The sequence below is a fragment of the Phragmites australis genome, chromosome 2, assembly GCF_958298935.1.
Source record: "Phragmites australis chromosome 2, lpPhrAust1.1, whole genome shotgun sequence".
NCBI lineage: Eukaryota > Viridiplantae > Streptophyta > Magnoliopsida > Poales > Poaceae > Phragmites > Phragmites australis.
This window is the reverse complement of record NC_084922.1, coordinates 50,803,898-50,827,392: the sequence shown is the minus strand read 5'-3', so window position 1 is coordinate 50,827,392 and position 23,495 is coordinate 50,803,898. Positions and strand designations below refer to the sequence as shown.

The following is a 23,495-nucleotide window of genomic DNA, read 5'->3' as shown; positions in this document are numbered from 1 at the left end:
ATATATATTTAAACTTTTATATAAACTCTAAGATCTAAGATGAAATTAAAAGTAAGAGCCCTTTCCAAATAGACCTAAACTGGTCCACTTGCTTTTTGCTTGTCTGTTTCTACTTTTGGGAATAAATTAATCAATTAACTACTTTTGGGAATAAATTAATCAATTAACCCCCAACATTTGGGGAGAAAATTTAAGTGTCCGTGGACAGAAGGTTAGCATAGCATAGTTGTACTAGGGTATCTCACTGAATTTCTGGGTTAACGCTAATCCAAAATAGATCTGAAGCTATGTTGCGTGTGGTACAATGATATCATCTTTCTGTCCTGATTGTATGCGTAAATTTCACTGGAGGCAGTTCAATTTCAAATAGGGCCTCGACGGTATCAAATGCTCCATCCAATCACGAAAGAGTGTGTTTATGTTCAACAAGTGTCCGCGTTGATTTCCTCAACACGTTTGAGTTTATTCATTAAGCAAAGTCGGAGTGTACAGTTAAAATTTATCAAATTGACGAAAGAAATAAAGGCTACTGCAGTTCCACTGTTGAACATGCTCATGGATGACAGGGACAGCCGAGAAGAAGTTTCTTCTTTAACATGCTTATTTGTAAGACTTGACTGGCTTATTCCGGTCTTTTGATAAGTTTGTTTCCGCTAAAGGTATTCCTACTCCAGTGGTGTGTATTAATCAACAGAAAAACATGCTAGTTGCTTTTACCAGGCGCCACCAAAAAAGTAAATTTTAATGCTGTCAAACCGTTGCGGCGAAATGTTCAAAATCATTTTTGAGAAGTTTTGGTCATCGGCTGGGAAAGGTTGGTGTGGTGACGACAAAACCTCTTGTGATTACAGTATAGTTGGAGTTGTTGGCAACAGCATGTAAATGCAAAGGTACGACCCCAACAGGAAGAGAGAGGAATGACATTTTGCTACCTCCGTTAGACCTGTTGAAAAGTAAGGGACTCAATTGCTTCAGCACCAAAGAGCTTGAGACTTTCAAAATTCAGATGGGCTTTTCTTCTCGCCACACGGCTCTTTTCGGCTTTCACTTTCAGAATCCCCCTGAAATTCAGTCTACTATTTGGCTTTTACCTCTCTCTTTCTTGCCTGCTATGCTCATCTGCCTATCTGTCTGGAATGCATCATATTAGGATATTTATAAAACTCTTGATTGATTTTCTAGATACAACAGCTGTTCCATATCATTTTTAGCTCCAAAGTAAAAGTTGTACTAGACTGATAAAAGGTTTCACAAGTAACTGAATTCTGAAACCTGTCGTAGCATACGGCATCAAGCCAGCAACAGTAAACTGCCACCGAACCTCCTTAACCACCCCAACTTAATGACTTCACTTAGACGTTACAACAAAAATATAAAAATTAGATACAGTAATATCAAGTAAAAACTTAAAATATAAGAATATGTATATATTATGAAAGCGTTACCAAACGAATATGTCGAGAGCGATGTTATAATTTGATGTAAAATGGGATAAAAAAAAAGAAGATGATTGTCTATTGATGTTCTTCTTAATTTCTTTATTTATTTTCACTATTAAAACGAGTCTCATATCCGCAACCGACACCAAGTCGAGGAGATTAGAGGACGAGTGTGGATTATAAACATAGGTATTTAATTTTTAGAAGATTTTATTAGATAAGATGATATAGTAAAATAGATGACGTGGCAAACAACTTATGTTTTATACTGTACATATTAGTAACTTGAAAAAGGTTTAAGGATCCATGGCAAAGCCGAGGCAGGCAAGGAATGATTCAAAGACGTAGCTCTCTGGATTTGGCTTGGCCGGCGGTGTGCGAAACGGAACGACGATCGATCGTGCAGGCACGGCTCCTGACTTTTTTTTGGCAGTGAGCTGAGCATTAGAAAAACGCCGGATGGTCTTTTTTGCGGGGAAATTGATTATATATTCTAAAGTTAATCAATTTTTGATAATATATCCGAATTTAATCATTATTTTAATCATATGTCTCATAAAGACTAGTTTATAATAAAATTTTGTATTAAATAAGAGAGGTGAAGAATAAACTTTATACAGACTAATTCTTATAAAATATATGATCAAATAATAATTAACTTTAAATATATTATTAAAGATTGATAAACTTTAAGATACTATCAAAGACGCGTTAAAGCGCCCGTCGTCCGCCGGACGTCAAAATCAGCGGCAGCGGGCGGCAGCATGCGGGGGAGGCCGAAGCCGTCAACGCGGCCATCGTCGCTTCCGAGACCGGAGACCGGATGCGCGGCTCGATCCGTCGCAGCGCACGGCGCGGAGGGCGTGCGTTGGTTGCTTTGGCTTAGCAGTGAAGCGACGACTTGCGCTCCGTCTCGCGACGGCGGGCGTCTGGTGGACTCCCACCCAACTCCGAATCTCCCTCCGATTGCCAGCGCGAGGGGGACGCGGCACCTGCAACGGTGATCAAATGCGATGCAGATTGTGCAGTCACGAGATAGAAACTGTTTCGTATTTCGATCGCGATGAGTGAAGCGATTACTGAAAGAGACGTGATAGAGATCTTCAAGCACTGTACTGATTTGCGAGGAGTACATCACGGAGAGCCTGACTAGCTAACGCAGACAGCACAACTGATCAACAGCAGCATTGCTTGATTGCGTTCCAATCACCTGGCTCCTCTCCAACCCAACTGATGTAGCCATGTAGGCTATCTGAAACATCAGCCACAGTGCCACACTGACAGCGAAATGCATTATCTCAAGGTTGCTGGGATTTTTTGGGTGTACCCGCTAGCATAGATCCTGGAAGACTGCTGGTGGTGTGGTTCCTTGTCAGATAACGGTGGTAGTTGGCTCCCCCAAGCTTCGGTCGCATCCTCGTGAGCTTACTGTTCACGTAGTCTTGGGCAAATGAAGTCCAACCAGTACCATGAGCTCTCTCTGAGCTCAGGATGACCAATAACACTATGACAGATCCAACGTGCTGTCTCGTTACTTCTCACCTGCACATGCAAGTAAAGAAGCCCTCCTTTGTGTTAGAATTGCTGCCAGCTGATTTCTCTAACTAGTCCTAGTATTAGTAGTAACTACGTCGACTTGACCAGATATCGCTTAGTTGGTCAAAGATCACCCTGGATTAAATTATCCCAGTGCTTTGTGAGTGACTTGCTGCTATATTCGTTAGAATGCACTCACTGGATTAAGCAAGTCAGGGAAAATATAGTGGGTGCTCATTCTATGCTGAGATTAAAACAAAAAATTAACTTGTTGTTTTTTTAAACGAAAAAAAAGTTGTTATTGGTTTGACCGAATTTGCCATCAGATTACGAGTACAAAGACTTATTCACTGCTGGGTCCAACCACCAACACAATTCACAATGGTCAAGGAAGCAAGAACAAGTTGTTTCAGACACCTACCAAGACTTAAAAAGGGATCAAGGTAAAAAATGCAACAAGATCAAACACACCTGACTTGGCCAAAAGAATGACTGTGTCACAGACCTGCAGTAAGAAAATCTTTTGGACGAACATTGCGGTGCAGAAAGAAATAGGTGCAACTTGCATTTCTGCAATTTTTTAACTTTGTGGTGCAGAAAGAACTGAACCAATCAAATCTGAGCTAACACTGAAACTAGCATCAGCAGATAAAAGGAATAGAAAATCATGATTGTTGAAGTCCTGTGACATGTATATTTCAGAATGGGTTGACCTGTTTGTGAATAATGATGGTAGTGAATCAACATGTATAAGTGAATCAACATGCAAGTGAATCATAAAGACAATAAAACATACCTCGAGCCCTTGAGCTCCCATGCATGTTACAATCCTCTCCTTCCAGGGAAATATGTATAGCCCAATATTGGTGAAAGTAAAACCGTCACATCATCTAAGGGCGATCAAACTACTCCTTTTTCAAATATTGACTTTAGATAGGAAGTTGACCGAACTGATGAATGGAACAGCGGCTGCCTCTTGGTGAAGAAAGTTTCTGGTGAGGATATCACATTGGTATCTAACTCTGGCCTAAAGGATGTTGAACAATTTTCCGATGTTTTATAAAATGGAAATAGTGACAATGAACTGTTTTTGTCATCCCACTCAAGATTATCCCACCATGTCCTCTCCCCTCTAATCCTCTTTAATTTGTTCGTTTCATGCCCAAAAGGCAGCTTCTTCAGCTTTGGGCAAGAAAACACATCAATGTATTCCAGAGAAGGGAAGTCCAATCTAGAATTACAGAAGCTATCCAAGCTTGGCAATGAATACAATTGCAAAATTCTTAGTTGTTGAAATCCCTGGACTGGAGCTTGATCTCTTACTTTCACAGTACTAGCATTCTGTATGTCAACTAGCTGCTTCAACTTATTGCAGAAAGACACATTCAAATGCTCCAAATATGGTAGCTTCAGGATGCAGGATAGGTCCCTCAGTTGATAAGTTTTCCCCACTGTAAGGACACGAAGGTTCTGAAGATGCTCCAAACTAATTTTCTCAAGTCTAGGAAGATTCCAAAAGGTAAGAAACTCCAGCTTCAGAGGATGATATCCATATAAATGTGGCTTGTTAATAGCAGAGAACTCCTTCAAGTCTGAGCAGTCCATTATATTAAGAATAAAGACACTTTCTGGTATAGTGAGAGCAAGAGATGTTTCTTCGTTCAATTTACACAAACCGAGAAATCTCACGTGTATTTCATGTATGTCAAAAAGCCTCTGCAGGGTACTCACCTTTTTTATTGTTATTCCCAAAGCTTTTAGTTCCCTAGTTAAGCAAGATAACTCTTCGATTTTAAACTCGTCATAATCTATGTGGTTTGCTGAATTAATATCTGACTCACAGCCTGCATACCTGCTACCATATAGGTTTAATACCTGTAGCATTGATAAATTTGAAACAATGCCATAGGGTATCTTCTCCAAGAAATCCATATAGCTCAGATTCAAGTACTGTAACTTTCTTAATTGCCCAATCGACATAGGCAACGATTTAACATGTGTTTGCATTAGTCGGAGATACTGAAGTTCTACTAGCGCGCCAATTTCTTCTGGAAGTTCTTTGATGGGTACCCAAGACAAATCTAAGTAGGTAACAGATAATATGCTTTGAATAAGAGAAGGTGGTATCAACTTCAATTGAAAGTTCTGCTGTAATGACAGAAATCGGAGATTGGGACAATTGATTGCCTGCGGAAGTTCCTTGATATAATTGCACATGAGTGATATCTTTCTAGCTGACCTCCATTTCTCAATGTCTCTGTTAGCAATGTTATGAAGTCCAATCCCTGCGTCAACAATCCACTTCATGCTGTCTTTACTGCAATCCGAAGATATCCACAGTGCCATGTCTCGGATGATGTCATGTACTCTCACCTCACAATCTTCTAGGTAACCGTTCTCCAATAAGCATGCATCCTTCAAATACTCAATAATAGAGTAACCCTTGTCATATGCTTCCTCTATAGTATCATAGTCTATTAAACCCATCCCCATCCAGCAGTCTATGAGTTCGACTTTCCATATTGAGTAATCTTCAGGCCATAGAGAACAACATAAGAAGCATTCTTTGATCCGTTTATCCTGCAGATAGTCGTAACTTAATTTTAGCCTAGTGTATATCTGACCAACATTCCCCATATTTGGGATCTCATGAATGCGGGACTTCTTCAGATATGATAATGCAAGTGCCCATTCATGACATGTCTTCTTTGTAGACATTGCACGGCCAATAGTTGCTAGAGCAAGGGGCAAGCCCCCACACTCTTCTGCAACTTCCTTTGCTAGCTTTTCAATCCTAGCATCCGAGTTAATAACTTCCTCTGTTACTTTTTCTTTGAACAGTTGCCAAGATTTCTCTTGGTCCCAGCATTCCACAAAGATAGTCTTGTGAGCACCCATATGTCCACAAACACTCTCATAACGCGTTGCGAGGACTACCTTTTGCTTATTCAGACCACTAGGATACGGAATACCAGCTTCTGCCAGATCCAAATAATCCCATAAATCATCTAAGAGGAGTAAGAATTTCTTTCTTCTTAAGAAGCTCAACATGAATGAAGCCCGCATTTCAGTGCTAGAACCTGGTTTCAGGAACAGTCCAATCTTTTCAGCAATGTCTGCTTGAAGCTGATTTATTCCACAGGCTGTAGATGCCACCACATAAACAACATGGTCGAATCCATAATTTTCTCTGATCACACCTAAGAAGTGATTGTTAATTTTTCTGAGCAAAGTGGTCTTACCAACTCCTCCCATTCCCCAAATCCCTACAATTCCAATTTTATCATCATTGAGGTACTGGAGAGCCCTGCTTAAATTACACTCTGTTACTTTTGTAAAAGATGCAATGGGCACTTCTTGTACGAAATATGGTGGACTCTCAATTGATACCTGTTTGAATGCACCCTTTTCATGCAAAATTTCAGCTTCCTTGAGTTTCTTGGCAGCCCGCATGCCAATTTCATACTTTGACCAGTAACTGAAAGGCTGCCTTCTCTTCTTCTGCCTATTTGTTATCTCATTCACTTCGCTCCCCATTGCTGTCACCATTCCTAGCCATCCAGCAACTTCAGGATTACATGTTTCTTGCTTCCTTTCAGAGTTCTCGAGCCGAATATGGATTTCATGTTTCCTGGCTTCCAGAGAATTCATAGTGCTGTCCAGTTTTACAATATTTTCTTCCATTTCTGTAAAATATCTCATTTGTGTAATCACAGGATTCCATAAGTGGGATGCCACAGCACTAGTTATGGAACTAATCAGCGTAAAAATAGACATGTGTAAGGATAAAAAGAAGTGGCGGAAAACGCAACAGATTCAGCAGCTGCTACTGCTCCAGTTGGCAACAAGATAAAGAAAGTTGAGAAAATATGTAATACAAAGGCCGTCAAAACTGGGACCTGCAGGTGAGAAGCATGAATACCTTAGCAATATATATTGTGTTGAAAACATGAACATTAACTATCAATCAAGTGCATCTTGTAATGTGCGTTGATCTTGTTTTTCTATCATGTATGATGAACAAAAACATAAAGCACAATGTACTGTGCACTTTTCTTTTCTTTTTTTCTGCTTCTTGTACAGAATTCTCATATCCTATTTGGTAATTTAAGCCGGTAACTATAAAAATTTCTGAATAGAAGTGGCTCGACTCAGAAGACAAATCGACATATGAAGTTTGCTATAAAAAGAACACATTGTCCAGGTTTACAAATCAATCTTGAGCTGTTGAATCTCTAAATGATTGGTATTGGTTTCCAGTGAAATACCAGTGGCAACAACTTAGGAAGTAACGGAATTTAGATTTTATGAGCACTCGAAACCACAGCGTACCAAAACCACTGTAAAAGTTCGGCTTTGGCTCTGCTAATCTTATTTTATTAGGGAAACTCATTTTGTGTCTTTTCGGATGGTATTATTCTACCCATTAATCCAACTTTTTCATGTACAACTTGAATCCTTTTGCGGTGCTAGCTCCAACATATTGAGGAATAAGGACCACCAGGAATCCTCGACATCATTGTACACACATCCTCAACTACATGGCCCTATTCAAGTTAAAGTTGAATCGATATTAGCCCATACAACTCACATCCTAAAGACTTCATTGGCAATTGTTGGAGCACACGACAGGCATCTGGACACATGCAAGCGGAGCAACGCCAAGGATTCCTGTATGAGAAGTATCGAACGGGACTTGCGAAGCAAAATTTCTGGAACAATAAATTATAGACGAAACGACAAATCAACCTCAGAATCCCAAATCCTTGACAAATGACATCCACATTGAAACCAATTGGTAACAAATAAAAAACACCAACCACTAATTAGTGATCACAGATACAGGGCATCGGCAACAAAAGTAGCTAGGGGTGCTGAAGCTGGCAACTACAAGAACAGGAAGATCCGCGTACGGCGTACCTTGTGAAGCAATCTCAGCCGGCCAGTTTTGCAAGGGAGTAGAAACTTGGGACTAGAGATGGAGAGCGCGGACAGTGCGGAAAAGGGGGTCGATTGGCTGGCTGGATGCTTGTGGATTTGTAGTGTGTCGTGTAAGGGTTTCGGTTTCGCTGGAAATTGCAGGGGCAGCGACAGCTAAATTTCAGACGCGAAATTACCGTGGGCGAGCGTCCCGCGGACTTTTGCGTCAGCGTAGCGAGCTGCGCGCCAACTCCCGGGAAGAAATTGCGAGGAAGCTGCACTGTGAGTTGTTGCGAGGCGTGTGGAGTGTGCCCAGCATGCGGAAGCAGCAGCGACGGGGACAGAGAACGAGCTCGTAGCTCGGCCGTTGGGGCGCTGGTGTGCGCCCAGCCCACCCGGGTCGAATCCGGATGTCTCACCCAGAATTTATTCTCCAAAATAAATCTTTAGCCTCTCATGTGTGGAATCACAATAGAATTATGGTGTGTCTATTGCCTGCGAAGCTTGCGTGTCTTTCATCGAATCCTTCACCTTTTCTGGTTCTTCTCTGCGGAACCTGATGTCATACAGAACTCGCACGTCCTCTACCCCTCTCTGCCACAGAGGTCGCATTCGTCACATTATTTTATAACCAATGTATTATATAAAAATGATTTTCATACTCTTACAAATCATTCATCATTAATCATTTTTCTAGTATTGTTATGGACGACTGATTTTGGATGATACGGCCTCCTCCACCCTCCTCCTTAAACGCTCATAATTCTCCTCCTCCTTAAAAAATACGTAATTATGTTATGAATTTCGTCCCAGGACGTTGTAGCGTCTATTAGATCAGGCGTGAATGTAACTAAAAACTAATCCTATCATCGGTACGGCTTTGTACTCAATCATTTTTTTCTCTTAATATAGTGACACGTAGTTCTCCTGCGTGTTCGAAAAAAAAATATTATAAATTTCATATATTCAAATTTTTTTGTTATACTATTTTTTACTTCTTTATATTATTATATTTTAGATTGATTTTACGTATGTGAAACACATGTACAATTATTAATACCCTACATTTTCTACGAGAAGTCCATGATCATTCATTTGAAATCATCCCCGAATTCCCGCAGCAACGTGCGGGATTTCACCTAGTTTTCCTTTAATTTTCCAAAACAAGGTAATCACAGCCACTCGAAAACAGCCGTCCATTAATTTGGCAGGCATCAAATTGTTCCGGGTTGCGTACAAGCACATGACTCTTAATCACTAGCACTATATATTTTCTTCATTTTTTGGCAGTCACTACGAGTTCGCTCATCTCCCATCGAACTTGAATAAGACCAGTCGCCAAATAGCCTTACGAGGCTCCGACTTTCAGCTACTGGGATACAAAGGGTATCTTTGGATTGCAGTTATATTTGTCACGTTTAAATTTAGTTGGCTTTAGTTTTGTAAAATCGTATTTGGTTTTTGTCACTATTCTATTTCACGTAACTTTTTAGCCTCATGACCTCCTAATTATTGACACGATATTTTATCAAAGTTTGCTTAATATTAATTAGTTTAATTTCTGGTCACAAAAATATAATAAGACTAATCTTAGATGGTAATATGTGACAAAATTAGTTATGAATCAAAAAGGCCCAAAACTGGATCTAACAATTCTCTTTCGTTTTCAACTTTGGAGATCCACAGATGCTTTGCACTGCTGCCGTTTCTTCCCTGTCTCATTTGTCATCTTCCAGGAGCTAGCTACTGATCGAGTCCATTTCCTTGCTACTTTTGCCCGGTTGATGGATCTTGATTTTCGCCATTGCGTGGTTGGGATGATATAATGGTGTACAAAACTTTTTTTTCTGAGGAATAATGCTTGTACAACTAGATTAAGGAAGATGACCTGTGCATCCATCCTGTGTATCCATCTGTTTGCCATCACAAATCGAGCTCATCTTACTACTAAAAGGGCTTTGATCAATTCGGACGCTTATAAGTAAAGATGTGGTATTTGTGCAATAATCGTGTACAGGTTACCAGGTTATAAGGGCTTTGATCAACGTCTGGCCCGTTGTGCTTGCTGGGTGCAACGTCTCCAGCAGAGCATATGGACTTCTCTTCAGGGGATACACGGCATTGCGTCACCCAAATGACAATAGGTGTACTCAGGGGTGGGCCTACGTAGGAATATGGGTGTACAGATGTATACTTAAATATTTGTGAAAAAAAATTCTAAAAATACTAGTATGTATTATGTATTAGATAATAAGTAAAATAGTAAGCCCACACCGTCAAATGTGGCCTAGTGCCCGAGTTGCCCACGTTCTCATATGACGGGCCAAGTTAGTCCCCACGCCCACACAAACAACTCCACATCTCCATCGGAACCTAGACGTCAACTGGGACGTCAACTGGGGCGTCAACAGCTTTGGCGGCATGGGTAGTGGCGGAGGGCATGACATCGGCAACGGACTCAGCAGAGGTGGGCACGGCGTCGACGGTGCAGGCGCTAGCAGCAGGGCGGTGGTGAGCGCGAGTCTAGGTGTCATCGGTGCCAAGACCAGGACCACCGGGCACGGGTGTGGATCTTCCAGGTGCGGCCCTCCTTCGATCTCCCCTGTTCTTCTCGTTGTTCATTGGGCTGGGGTTAGATATGCGGGTTGAGATGTGAAAGTTGGCTAGTTTTTCCAATGAATGATTTGGTCTTTGTGGATAGCTTAGTGGTTGGGGCGCTAGTGTATGCCTAGCCTACTTGGGTTTGATCTGGGTGTCTCGCTGGAGATTTATTCTCAAAATATATTTTTAGCATCTCACGTGTGGAACCACAGTGAGATTATGGTGTGCCACTTATTTGTGAAGCTTGTGTGTGTTTTTCAATTTCTTCAAAGATGCATGATGTATCTATATTTTATAGATTTAACATACATCTTTAAGGTATAATATACATTTGGACGTGCGATCCACTAAGGCTGAAAACAAAAAAGCAGCGACGGGGATAGCAGATCTAATTTGACCGATGCCCACAAGGACGACGCACGCCACGCTCGTTGTAGGCCATGGGCTCGTACTCCAACCACGAATATCTCTTGGGCTTTTAAGCCTGGATCCAGGGGATTTCTAATTCACGCGTGCACGCTAGCTACAGAACTATCAATTTTTAACAAGTCCTCCTACCTTTCTGTTTTTAGAAAAAAAATTCCTTTAGCAATTTTTCTTTTTTGAAAAAGTTTTCTGGACAAATTGTCCATACAAGTTTTTCAGACAAGTTAATGAGAAATTTTTAGAAAAAGTTTTGAGTAAAAATTAACGAGAAAAGTTTGGTTAGAAAAATTTTAAGGAAAAATTTTCGAAAAAAACTAAAATGGAAAGTGGGCCTCTGGAGGCGTGAGGAACTAGCGCGCGTGTGAGTAAGAATTTCCGCTGGCTCGGTACTTGAGGCTTGCTTTCTTTTTCAAAGAGCCTGGTGGGTTTGCTTGGTTGACTCATCTTTTTTTTTTGTCCTCATTTTTTCTCAGCTCTACTTTGCAGAATCTGCAAGTCTTTCACCGCCGTCTATTATGGAGGTTATATTCATCACACTATTTTTATATCAAAATATTATATGAGAATTATTTTCATCCTTTTACAAATCGATCACCGTATACTCCTCGTAGTGTTACTATAGATGGACAACTATGGACCATACAGTCCCCTCCAACCTCCTCAGATGCTCACAATTCTCCTCCTTCTAAAATTACATTATTATATTGTGAATTCTGTGTATACAAATCTTTTCTATTATGCTATTTTTTACTTATTTGAATTGCTATATCCTATATTAATTCTATGTGTATTTGAAACACGTGTGCAACTATTAATACCTAAATTTTCTACAAGAAGTCCATGATCGTTCATTTGAAATCATCCCCTAATTCCCGCAGCAACGTGCGGGATTTCACCTAGTTTTCCTTTAATTTTTCCAAAACAAGGTGATCACAGCCGCTCGATAACAGCCGTCCATTAAATTGGCAAGCATCAAATTGTTCCGGGTTGCGTGCAAGTAGATGACTCTTAATCACTAGCACTATTTATTTTCTTCATTTTTTGGCAGTCGCTACAAGTTCGCTCATCTCCCAACGAACTTGAATAAGACCAGTCGCCAAATATCCTTACGAGGCTACGACTTTCAAGTACTGGGATACAAACGTTTTTCCATTGCTTGAACCTAACAATTCTCTTTCGTTTTCAGCTTGGGAGATCGACGGATGCTTTGCACTGCTGCCGTTTCTTCGATGTCTCATTTGTCATCTTCCAGGAGCTAGCTACTGATCGAGTCCATTTCCTTGCTACTTTTGCCCGGTTGATGGGACCTTGATTTTCGCTATTGCTTTTTTTTAAAGTTTTTATTAAACTCAGACAATTATATTAAAATAATATAATTGTATATAGAATACTCTCAATCTTTACCTAACTAAGATATACATAGAATATTAAAGCTTAAACAAGGTGTAAACAAAATATGCTAGGCGCTCCAATCCTCCGACTAGGCTGTCATTCATAAACATAGGTACAACACTCCTTGATCATCCGTTCTAAATGCTATCACGTCACTGTAACCATAACATAAGAATCTGACTTCTGTAATATAATCTAGGTACGGAGCCAGTAAATATATAGATAGATAATCTGCAAAGCAGAAAAATTATTTCTCTTATCAAACATCATATCATTCATGCATGATTAAAACGACCAGCAAGTAGCAGTCACCCCCAACACGACTTTCAGTTTCAAATCCCTCCTAATACCCCATAGCCAAGTACTGAGCATATGTGATGCACTACGAGACTGAAAAAGTCCTGAAACTGCTTGTATGATAGACCTCACGGCTCGGGCAAAAGAAAAGATATTTAATTATCTCTTCTTGGTAACAAAAATAACAGTTCATACTCTCTTACCAATTGCGCTTAGTCATATTATCCTTTATCAGAACTACACCTTAGCGTAAGTACCAATTTTTTTTTTTTGATTTTTACTGGTACCTTCAATTTCTAAAGACGTTTGTTAATATTAGGAACATCACTATGCACCAAGGCAAGATAGTGAGATTTCACCGAGAACTACCCATTTGAGGTTAAGTTTCAGTAGGACTCATCTTGCTCCTGAGTGAGTGCAATATTATCGATTTGAGCAAGTAAAACATTCCATGATATTAATTTTGGCCTTATAAGGTCCCTTCTAAACGAGATATTTGGAGGGAATATTTGGATGACTTCTGCTACAGTATCATATTTGTTTCTTACTATATTGTACAAGTATGAATACTGTTCTCGCAGAGTTAAATTTCGCAATCATTGGCCTTCCCATAACATGATCTGTGTGCCATATTTGATTGTAAAGGTTTCGAGGCGAAGAAAATCTCGCTTCACCTTCATAAGGCTAGCCCAGAAATGTGAATCCTCTGTTTTCTATTGAACCTGCGATGGGAGTTTAGAGCCCAAGTACTTATTACGAATCAGTTGTTGTCATATTCCATCAGATGTGAGCAACTTAAAAAATCATTTACTTAGTAAAGCAATATTCTTAGTATCTAGATCCTGAATCCCTATACCCTTTGATCTCTAGATCGGCATAAGATGTTTTATTTAGCAAGGTGATATTTTTTCTTTTGATCGTCACTTTACCAGTAGAACCTGGAATAAAAATAATTAATTTTTTTAAGTACCCCTTGGTATAACTAATGCTTGTACTACTAGATTAAGGAAGATGACCTGTGCATCCGTCTGGTCGCCGTCACAAATCGAGCTCATCTTACTACTAAAAGGGCTTTGATCAATTCGGACGCTTATAATTAAAGAGTTGTGGGGTAGCTAGAGCCGTGGTATTTGTGCAATTATCGTGTAGAGGTTGCCAGGCTAAGTGCAACGTCCGGGCCTGTTGTGCTTGTTGCTAGTGCAACGTCTCCAGCAGAGTATATGGACTTCTCTTTAGGGAATACACAGCATTGCATCACCCAAATGACAATAGGTGTACTTTATGACTGAGGTTCTGAGGTTCTGAGCATTTGTAATAGTTAAAAGAGAGTGTTAGCTCTGTTGTGAGAGTATCTCATCATTCATAATTCCTCGTACCTGATAGAGGAGAGATATATTGAGATAGAGCCTAGTTGTATTACAAGTATTAGCTCTTGATTATTTTAAAAAATATACTCTCTTATATAAGAGCTAATATTGTGTCTAAATATTAAAGATGCCCTAGTATGGTGATACATACCTATATGTAGGCTGTTGCGTCCTGTTTCTTTCCCTATCTCTTCCCGTCAGAAACGATTATCTTGTCTCCCGTTTCTGCACCCAGTCAGTGAAGTACAACACCAGTCAAATCCAAGTATCCCACGCAAAGTAAACATCCCAGCCACCGGCCCGGAAGAATCAAATCGAAGTATCACACGCAAACAGCCAACCCAACCCACAGGAAAGAGAATCAGATCGAAGTATCGGACGCAACCCCGCGTTTTTACATGCATGGCGTCCATCCACCGACGAGTTACAGGGAGGCGCAACACGAGAGCGTACGGGTTGGCAGGTGATGGCTGCGTGCTCACTCCGGCACGCAACCAGGGCACGACGTACGAGTACGACCTAATCTGCGAGCCGAGCGATGCAGATGCCAAGCGGGTCGTAAAAAAGCAGGGGGCGCGACCGATTTTCAGAGTCGGGACACGTACGTGACCTGGTTGATCGAGGAGGCGGTTCGGCAGCAGCAACCAGATCCACCGGGCGCCGGTACTTAATAAGGGACTGTTTGTTTATTAATATCATAGATTATTATGTCTTTTGCAAAATCATATCTAAGATGTGATAAATAAATTGTTCGTCATAACTTAGATAAAGTTTGATAAAAAAATTAGTCTATAATAGATTAAATCAAATATAAAAAAAATATAGCACGTCAAAACTATAGCAACATCTGTCAGATAAAATTATTAAAATATGACAAAATACGGTAGCGAACTAAACAGACCCTAAATGCCGTCTTCGGTGCACCCGGGACCCTTATCAACCTACAACTTATTTCAATAGTCATTCATGAGTTGGACGAAACAGAATGTGACAATATGAGCTGCATGCTAATTGTCTAGTTTGTTCATCGTCTAACTTAAACTATCTTACATTTGCAACTTTGAAGGAAAAATTGCTGTGAAAGCTCCCGACTTTGACAAAATATTTTAAAAGTAACCTCGTTAGACTATTTACCATTTGGTCCATCCCGGTCAACATGATATTTACTTTCTTTTTATTTTCCGGAAATGAATACTTACCTGTCATAGACTCCAACAAGTAGGATGTGCACACGTATAGGAAGGAGAAAATACTTCTCATACAATCTTTCTATTTCAATTGACCTACAACCATGTGTTTGAACCCTCCGATTTCTACTTGGACTACCACCAGAATAATTTGAGCCTTTTGTCATGAAATATTTAATTTTTTGTTATTTTATTAGAGTGGCAATTTCTCGTTCAAGATGACAAATAGATTCTCTAAATCTATAATAGTGAAGTTAGTGACAAATTTAACACTCTATCCAATAACAGATGACAAAAAGTCAAACGGCCCTTTGTCGTAGATTGCACGTGAACTATACATAAGCGTTGTGTGCCTGTAGCAGGAACCGGTTAGTCGACAGATATAGGATGCATCGGACGATTTGACTCGGTCCGATATGCCAATGACGAATTCACATATTTGCAGTTTTGCACATTGATTGATTGTACAATGATGCTATATAGTGTACTATGAATCCTGACCAATCCGGGATGCATTGGCAGTTGTCAATGGAGGCTGTGCATTTAAGAGGAAGAATTGGAAGGAGCCGGTAACATGGTGAGATGAGTTTGACAGAGATGGACCAAGCACCAACCATTGCACTTGTATCTCTACTTCGTGCCATTGTTGTCGATCACCATTTACATCCTGTTTTCTCTTGCACTCTCGGGCAAGCATTAGCTATGTGGAAATGCAAATTTACGTGGACTTATGGACGTAAGATTTATCTTAATCATCCATCTATCTTATCTTGTTTATCCCTCTATTGATTCTCCTCACTTATCGTATGATCTTTATCACTTTCGGGCTAGTGAAAATTCCCTTTGCATCTAAACCTACACATTAACTGCCAGTCTGCTACTTCCTTAGGTCGCAATACATACCTAGAAGCTAGAACACACGCGCACCTTACTTCAGCAAACACTTATCGCTGCATACTGGACATACACTACTACGATTACAGAAACAGATTAAGCTGGTACTAAATCGGTAACTTATGGACAAGCACCAGTTCCAGAAAGAAATTACGGTTCAGAGTTCACATTAATTAATCATACGCCGGTGGAAGACAATGACGCGTACCTACCCGCATCCATATATAGCGAGCTCGTAGCCTGGTAGAAATCTTTTATAGAAAACTGCAAATCCCCCCCCCCCCCCCAAAGTCACCTGGATTTTGACTCCCCCCCAAAAGTTGTTTTGTTGCAAAAAAAACCCTCAAAAGTTTGACTTTGTTGAAAAAACCCTCTAAAAATTCAAAAATAAAATAAAAAATTCTAAAAAAAATTCTAAAAAAACTAGAGACAATTCTAAGACCTTCTGTGATTTTTTTTTTCAAAAATAATATCCTTTGCATCATATTTTATGGAGAGGAAGTTTGGAAAAAAAGAAAAATGTGCAGCTCATTTATTAACTCATGTTATTTTAAGTTTCTCATGTCTGCCATTATTTTTCCTACACAAATAATTGTTTAAGTAAACTAATAAAAGTGGTTTCACTAATTTTGGGGGTGATATGGATTAGTTATGAATTAATATATCTGCAACATATTTACTCAATCCTGCACGTTACAATAACTATTTCAAGATTTCATGTATTTTTACAAGATAGAGGATCATGTAAGAAGACTAAAAAATTGTGTTTCATGATTTTTGGATTAGTAAATAATTAACTATGCATTTAACTCGAATTAATAAATGAGTTGCACGTTTTTCTTTTTTTTCAAACTTACTCTCCATGAAATATGATGCAAAGGATATTATTTTTGAAAACAAATTTCACAAAAGGTCTTATAATTGTCTCTAGTTTTTTTTTAGAATTTTTTGTGATTTTTTTTAAATTTTTTTGAATTTTTGGGATGTTTTTGCAACAAAATCAAACCTTTGAGGGTTTTTTTGCAACAAAACAACTTTTAGGGGGGAAAATCAAAATCCAAGTGATTTTTAGAGGGGTTTTTGCATTTATCCCTTTTATACTAGGAACAATGAATTCTGTGGACTACGAATATATATGGCCTGCATAATTTGTGTGAACTCTGAAGGCATCAATCCATCGTCCACCTTGTGGTGTCAAAGTTCTCGGTCTCGATCGATAGACAGCTGCAGGTGCCAAAACGATGCACATCTGTGAGCAGAAGCGGAAATTGACGCCACCAGAGAGGTAGAAATCGATCGACCACCTGATTAGCGCGCGTGTCCGCGGCGCCGGCCGGTGCGACTCGTCTCGCTGTCGCTGGTACTTAAAACCACGACGCGAGAGTGAGACGCCGACCGCAAGCTGCTTGCTCGATCCCATTTCCACACTGACCGAACAGGATAGCATGGCGGCCTCGGAACTGCCCGTTCCGAAGGGCCTCAATGCCGCCATGGAAGACGTCGCGGCCATCAAGAAGGGCAACTGGGGCTTCGTACAGTTCTTCTTCGTGCTCTCCGTTGTCCTGTGCGTGCTCCTCTACGCCCCGCGCTTCTTCGTGCTCGCCCCGTACGGCATCGACATCGACTTCTTCGCGCCGAATTCTTCGCAAGGAGCGTCGACTAGACCGGTACAGAGGCTGCATGTTAAAGGCGATGCTGGAGACGACGGCTTGATTATTCTTGACAACCAGGTGGGCTCCCCGTGCTCGTCCATGCGCAACAACACCATCTGCTGCGACCGCTCGGACTTCAACACCGACGTCTGCTTCATGGCCGGCGACGTGCGCACGGACGCCTCGTCCCTGTCGCTCCTGCTGTTTCCGCCGCACCATTCGGCACTGAGCGTTACAGCGGAGGAGAGGGTACGTCCCTACACGCGCAAATGGGAGCGCTTCATCATGGGAAAGGTCCAGGAGGTGCGGCTTCGTGTGCCCCGGCCGGAGGAGGCCGCCGAGCACCGGTGCGACGTCCGGCACGACGCTCCGGTCCTCGTCATGACGGCGGGGGGATACACCGGCAACTTCTTCCACGCGTTCAGCGACGGGTTCTTGCCGTCGTGGCTGACGGTGCAGCACCTTCGCCGCCGCGTCGTGCTGGCCGTCCTCTCGTACAACCCGTGGTGGGCCGGCACGTTCAGTGAGATCATCTCCGGCCTCTCTGACTACTACGTGGTCGACCTGCTCAACGACAAGAGGACACATTGCTTCCCTAGCGCCATCGTGGGGACTCGCTTCCACGGCATCCTCAACGTCGATCCCGCCAGGCTCCGGGATAACAAGACCATCGTAGACTTCCATCAGCTTCTGGCCGACGTGTACGAGGCAGCCGATAACCGCAAGCCGGAGATACAGAAACCGGGCCGGCGGCCAAGGCTCGGGATCGTGTCGCGCAAGGGGACGCGCGTGATCGAGAACCAAGCGGCGGTGGCGCAGCTCGCGTCATCGATTGGGTTCGACGTGGACATCCTGGAGACGGCCAACGGGATGCCACTCTCGGCCGTGTACGCGTCGGTGAGGGCGTGCGACGCGCTGGTGGGCGTGCACGGCGCGGACCTGACCAAGTTCCTGTTCCTGCGCCCCGGCCGCGCTGTGCTCACCCAGATCGCCCCGCTGGGCGTCTCCCCTATCGCGCGCGACTGCTTCGGCGGGCCGTCCGCGAGGATGGGGCTGCACTACGAGCAGTACGACGTGCGGGGCCCTGAGAGCTCGCTGAGCCGCAAGTACGCGCTGGACGACGTCGTCATTGCCGACCCGGAGACGACGAAGCGGAACAAGGGGTGGGACTTCGTGGCGCGCGTGTACCTGCGCGGGCAGAACGTGAGCCTGGACCTGGGCAGGTTCGGGAAGACGCTGGCCAGGTTGCACTCGCGTGCCCTACTGCTGCAGCGGCAGGAGAGGCCGTAACGGTGATGGAGTAGATGGGTTGACGTGTCGTCGCCGATCGATCGATGGTGCTGTTCTGGTAGGGTGCAGGCTGGCGCGGTCGCTGAGGTTGGGGAGCAGCAGCCATCAGTACCATGGACGATCGATGTCGATGATGACAAGCATATATGTTGGATTCTTGCATTGTTCATCACAAAGGGTCACATATACCTGTATCGTTGTACTGTTCCTGGAGCGTGCTTATTGGTTGGGGTACCAGGCCTCGTAGTGCATTTATACAGTGAGACTGTACATTTGGTGTTTCAAACTTTTAAAGGCCAGAGTCATGAATAAAAGATATATTGGTCATCTGCTATTTGTAAGTTTCAGCCTTTCAGGGCGTTCATCAGAACTATATCTCCATAGGAATTTACTGCAACTGACTTACATTTCTTGGGAGGATTTGAGCAATCTTTTATGGGATCGTCTACGCAGTATTGCATCATGTGAGTGACTCCCTAAGAAATGTAAGTATGTAACAGAAGTTTTTTAAGGCGCCAAATTAACCTCTAAACTAGTGGTAAAACATAGTAGCAGGCCTGGAACCCTGATCGAACAAACATACTACGCGTTGCATAGGAAAGCATGAACTACCATGCATGCAAGACTGAAACTTGGCAGCATGAACCACCATGAAAGCTCATGTCTCCGGACTGGACGTTAATTGTGATGAACAGTGTGGAGGAGATAGCTCGATCAGAGGGAGGACAACGACGCAAGAAGTGAAAGTACATTAACTAGCAGCGGGCATGGGCTGTTTGATGAGGATTGGATCGTCAGCTGCGCGCGCGGCACCTTTAGGAGAATGACATGGAACAGTGTGCACGAGCGCGACAGTGCAACAAGCTGGATGGATGAACGTCTGCCTTGGATTGCCGCCGGCGGCCGGCCCTCATGATCCCGCCGGCGTCACATTGTTGACCTTTCGTCGCTAAATAAATAAATAGTTTTCTGCAGCTAAATACAGCGCGCATCAGTCTAAATTATTCTCTAAACTATTCTCTAAACTATTACTAGTATCTGAATAACTCCTTTAATTTTAAAACCATTTATTTAACTCTCAAACTTTAAATACCGAATCACATAACATCTGTAGTAGTTTCTAACGGCGATTTTGATGATGTGATCGTCATGTCACCTGTTTTTGCCATGTAGCTATCATGTCATCTCTCTTGTTTTGGAACCAAGTTAGGTTGGGTATTGACGGAGCTCATCGCATATGGTATAAGTCGTCTGGCAGACAGAGAGGATGATGGGAGGGAGAGAGGGGCCAACGGGAGGGAGAAAGGCGGAGAGAGACCGATCGGAGGGAGAAGATGGAGAGAGAGGCTGGCCGGGGGGAGGCCGACATGAGAGGGTGAGTGAGAAAATTATGACATGTAGGTTTTCTTGTCACATTTGCACTGTCATGTCAACGAAAATAACATCGTATGTTGCCATGTTAATAAAACCGGCCATATCAGTGAAACCATAGAGAAAAACCACTCCATGAATTATGTAATCTAATATTTAAATTTTGAGAGGTTAAATAAACAATTTTAAAGATCAAAGATTGTTTGGACCTAGAAATAATTCAAGCGAGTAATTTGAATTTTTTTCTTGATTAAAGGGACAATAGTTCACGACAAGTTCAGCCTTCGGCCGGGCCAACTCGTACATTGGAGTTTTGTTCGACGCCTGAGGCCCAATACGAAAGCGCCACCTCTAAGGCCCACTTATGCAGACCCTAATTGCACGCACGCACAATTTGTTGCAAAAAGGAACCCAAATATCTTGGCCTGCATGCATGATCTCTTCTCGGCTTATCTCCAAGAGTATCTCCTCCCCGTAATTGTTCTAGTGCCCGAACCCAAATAGGAAATCTCTTTTATTTCTACATGCACACCCATGTTTCCTTCCTATTTTGTAGGGCATGCAAAGAAATATTTTCCTTTTCCTTAATTTCTTCCTAATCAGACTTGAATGGTTGTGATTCTCCTGGCTCCCATGCACCATCCACTAAATCTACGTGAACGAACATTTATTTCTGTAACTTCAAGGAAATTGCTACCACGATCACAGTAAAAGAAACTAATAATTAGGCAATCTCGAGGTGCCAAAACTTCACGGTCTCGGCGGAAGACAGCTGCAAGTGACCAAACGACGCACGTTAGTGAACAGAAACCGAAACTTCTGTCACCGGATCAATGACGACGCCGGCCAGCGCGACTCATCTCGCTGCTCCCAAAACTCAACGCGAGAGTGAGACGCCGGCCACAAGCTGCTCGATCGATCCCATTTTCCCACTCATAGAAGTGCCCGATCTGAAGCCCCTCAGATCAACGCCATGGATGACGTCGCGGGCGTCAAGAAGGGCAAATGGGCGTTCGTCCAGTTCTTCTTCGTGCTCTGCGTCGTCCTGTGCGTGCTCCTATACGCACCTCGCGTCCTCGTCTTTGCCCCGTACGGCATCGACTTCTTCGCCCCGAGCTCTACGCAAGAAACGTCGTGTATGTCAGAACTGGGGCCGCACGTCGCGGCCAATGCAGGAGATGAAGGCCCGATTCTTGACAACCAGGTGGGCTCCCCGTGCTCGTCCATGCGCAACAACACCATCTGCTGCGACCGCTCGGACTTCAACACCGACGTCTGCTTCATGGCCGGCGACGTGCGCACGGACGCGGCGTCCCTGTCGCTCCTGCTGTTCCCGCCGCAAGCGCCAGGGCGTAACGCCACTGCGGAGGAGCGGGTACAGCCCTACCCGCGCAAGTGGGAGAAGTACATCATGAGAAGGATCCATGAGGTGCGGCTCCGGGTGGCCCAGGCGGAGGAATCTGCCGAGCACCGGTGCGACGTCCGGCACGACGCGCCGGTCCTCGTCATGTCGGCTGGGGGCTACACCGATAACTTCTTCCACGCGTTTAACGACGGGCTCTTGCCGTCGTGGCTGACGGTGCAGCACCTCCGCCGCCGCGTCGTGCTCGGGGTCCTCTCATACAACCCGTCATGGGCTGGCACGTTCAGCGAGATAATCTCCGGTCTCTCGGACTACCGCGTGGTCGACCTCATCAACGACAAGAGGACGCATTGCTTCACCGGCGCCATCGTGGGCACTCGTTTCCACGGCATCCTCAACGTCGAACCCACGAGGCTCCGGGATAACAAGACCATCTTTGACTTCCACCAGTTTCTCGCCGACTTGTACGAGATGACCGAGGGCCACAAGCCGGAGAAGCACCAACTGGTGCCGCACACGCGGCGGCCAAGGCTCGGGATCGTGTCACGCAAGGGGACGCGCGTGATCGAGAACCAGGCGGCGGTGGCGCATCTCGCGTCGTCGATCGGGTTCGACGTGGACATCCTGGAGACGGCCAACGGGATGCCACTCTCGGCCGTGTACGCGTCGGTGAGGGCGTGCGACGCGCTGGTGGGCGTGCACGGCGCGGACCTGACCAAGTTCCTGTTCCTGCGCCCCGGCCGCGCGGCGCTAGCCCAGATCGTCCCGCTCGGCCTCTCGCCGAACGCGCGCGCCTGCTTCGGCGTGCCGTCCGCGAGGATGTGGCTGCACTACGACAAGTACGACGTGCGCGGGCACGAGAGCTCGCTGAGCCGCAAGTACGGGCTGGACGACGTGGTGGTGGCGGACCCCGAGAAGGCGAAGCGGGACAATGGGTGGGACATCGTGGCTGTGGCGCGCGTGTACCTGCGCGGGCAGAACGTGAGCCTGGACCTTGGCAGGTTCCGGGAGGCGCTGGCCAGGTTGCATTCGCAAGCCCTGCTGCTTCAGCGACAGGAGATCCCCAAACGCTGATCTCGGCACGGTTGGGGATCAGCATTCAGCAGCCATCAGTACCATGGATCCATGTGGGTGGCTGAACCATTTTGGATTCTCGACGATACGGTACGCAAAGGCTATGTGAATGTGAACGAACAATGGTGGAATCAAACTTAGTTACTGGAGGGATGTGTGGTTGATGGCTTAGAAGAGTTGTAGACCTCCTAATTCCAAAAAGTATCATCATATTCAATATACCGATGATATAATTATGATGATCGATGACTCTTGACAGTTCTATTCTTAATCTTGCAATCATACTATACTGTTTTAAATGGTTGTTTAGTGTGCTAAAGACTATGGTGATCTTGACATTTTAAATATAGAGATTATGAATGTGTTTGCTTGTCAAATGGATTTAGAATATTTGCTCTGCATCTAAGGACATCTAGTTTAAACTTATTAAAGCCAAATACATACCAGATGATAATCTGTTCACCTATAGATAGAGAGGCACATCTCAGTTAATGTGAAACACACCTTTTTTTAATAGGGGCTGTTTATAATGTGAATAAAGTTAACATAGTTTTCTTCTAGAGGGATATGTGGTTGGGAGAGACTCCATTGAAAACCTAATTTCTCGACTTATTTTGCATGTGTGCTTACCTAGATTCTCTAGTATCTAATTGTTGGGTAAATAATGAGCGAGAGGTTTAGTTTAA

The 23,495-nt window shown here is 43.4% G+C and overlaps 3 protein-coding genes across 7 annotated transcripts; 2 read left to right on the top strand and 1 right to left on the bottom strand.

Annotated features, from left to right (window-relative positions):
- Window positions 1-1,668: 1,668 nt before the first annotated feature.
- LOC133909626 (probable disease resistance protein At1g61300) lies at window positions 1,669-8,419 on the bottom strand. Of its 5 annotated transcripts, none has more exons than XM_062352142.1 (4): window positions 7,896-8,419; window positions 3,772-6,661; window positions 3,447-3,688; window positions 1,669-2,981 (listed from the first exon to the last, which is right to left on the bottom strand). In XM_062352142.1, the coding sequence occupies exon 2, from the start codon at window positions 6,657-6,659 to the stop codon at window positions 3,876-3,878; it is 2,784 nt and encodes a 927-aa protein (XP_062208126.1). In that variant the 5' UTR covers window positions 6,660-6,661; window positions 7,896-8,419; the 3' UTR covers window positions 1,669-2,981; window positions 3,447-3,688; window positions 3,772-3,875. The 5 variants fall into 5 exon arrangements, with proteins under 5 accessions (XP_062208126.1, XP_062208123.1, XP_062208127.1 ...); XM_062352139.1 differs by having other exon boundaries at window positions 3,772-6,874; window positions 7,896-8,418; XM_062352143.1 differs by lacking the exon at window positions 7,896-8,419 and having other exon boundaries at window positions 3,772-6,282; window positions 6,366-6,589.
- Window positions 8,420-17,198: 8,779 nt separating this feature from the next.
- LOC133910251 (xylan glycosyltransferase MUCI21-like) lies at window positions 17,199-19,330 on the top strand. The gene has a single exon (XM_062352767.1). The coding sequence runs from the start codon at window positions 17,505-17,507 to the stop codon at window positions 18,999-19,001; it is 1,497 nt and encodes a 498-aa protein (XP_062208751.1). The 5' UTR covers window positions 17,199-17,504; the 3' UTR covers window positions 19,002-19,330.
- Window positions 19,331-21,294: 1,964 nt separating this feature from the next.
- Window positions 21,295-23,080, top strand: LOC133910250 (xylan glycosyltransferase MUCI21-like). The gene has a single exon (XM_062352766.1). The coding sequence runs from the start codon at window positions 21,346-21,348 to the stop codon at window positions 22,807-22,809; it is 1,464 nt and encodes a 487-aa protein (XP_062208750.1). The 5' UTR covers window positions 21,295-21,345; the 3' UTR covers window positions 22,810-23,080.
- The last annotated feature ends 415 nt before the right edge of the window (window positions 23,081-23,495 follow it).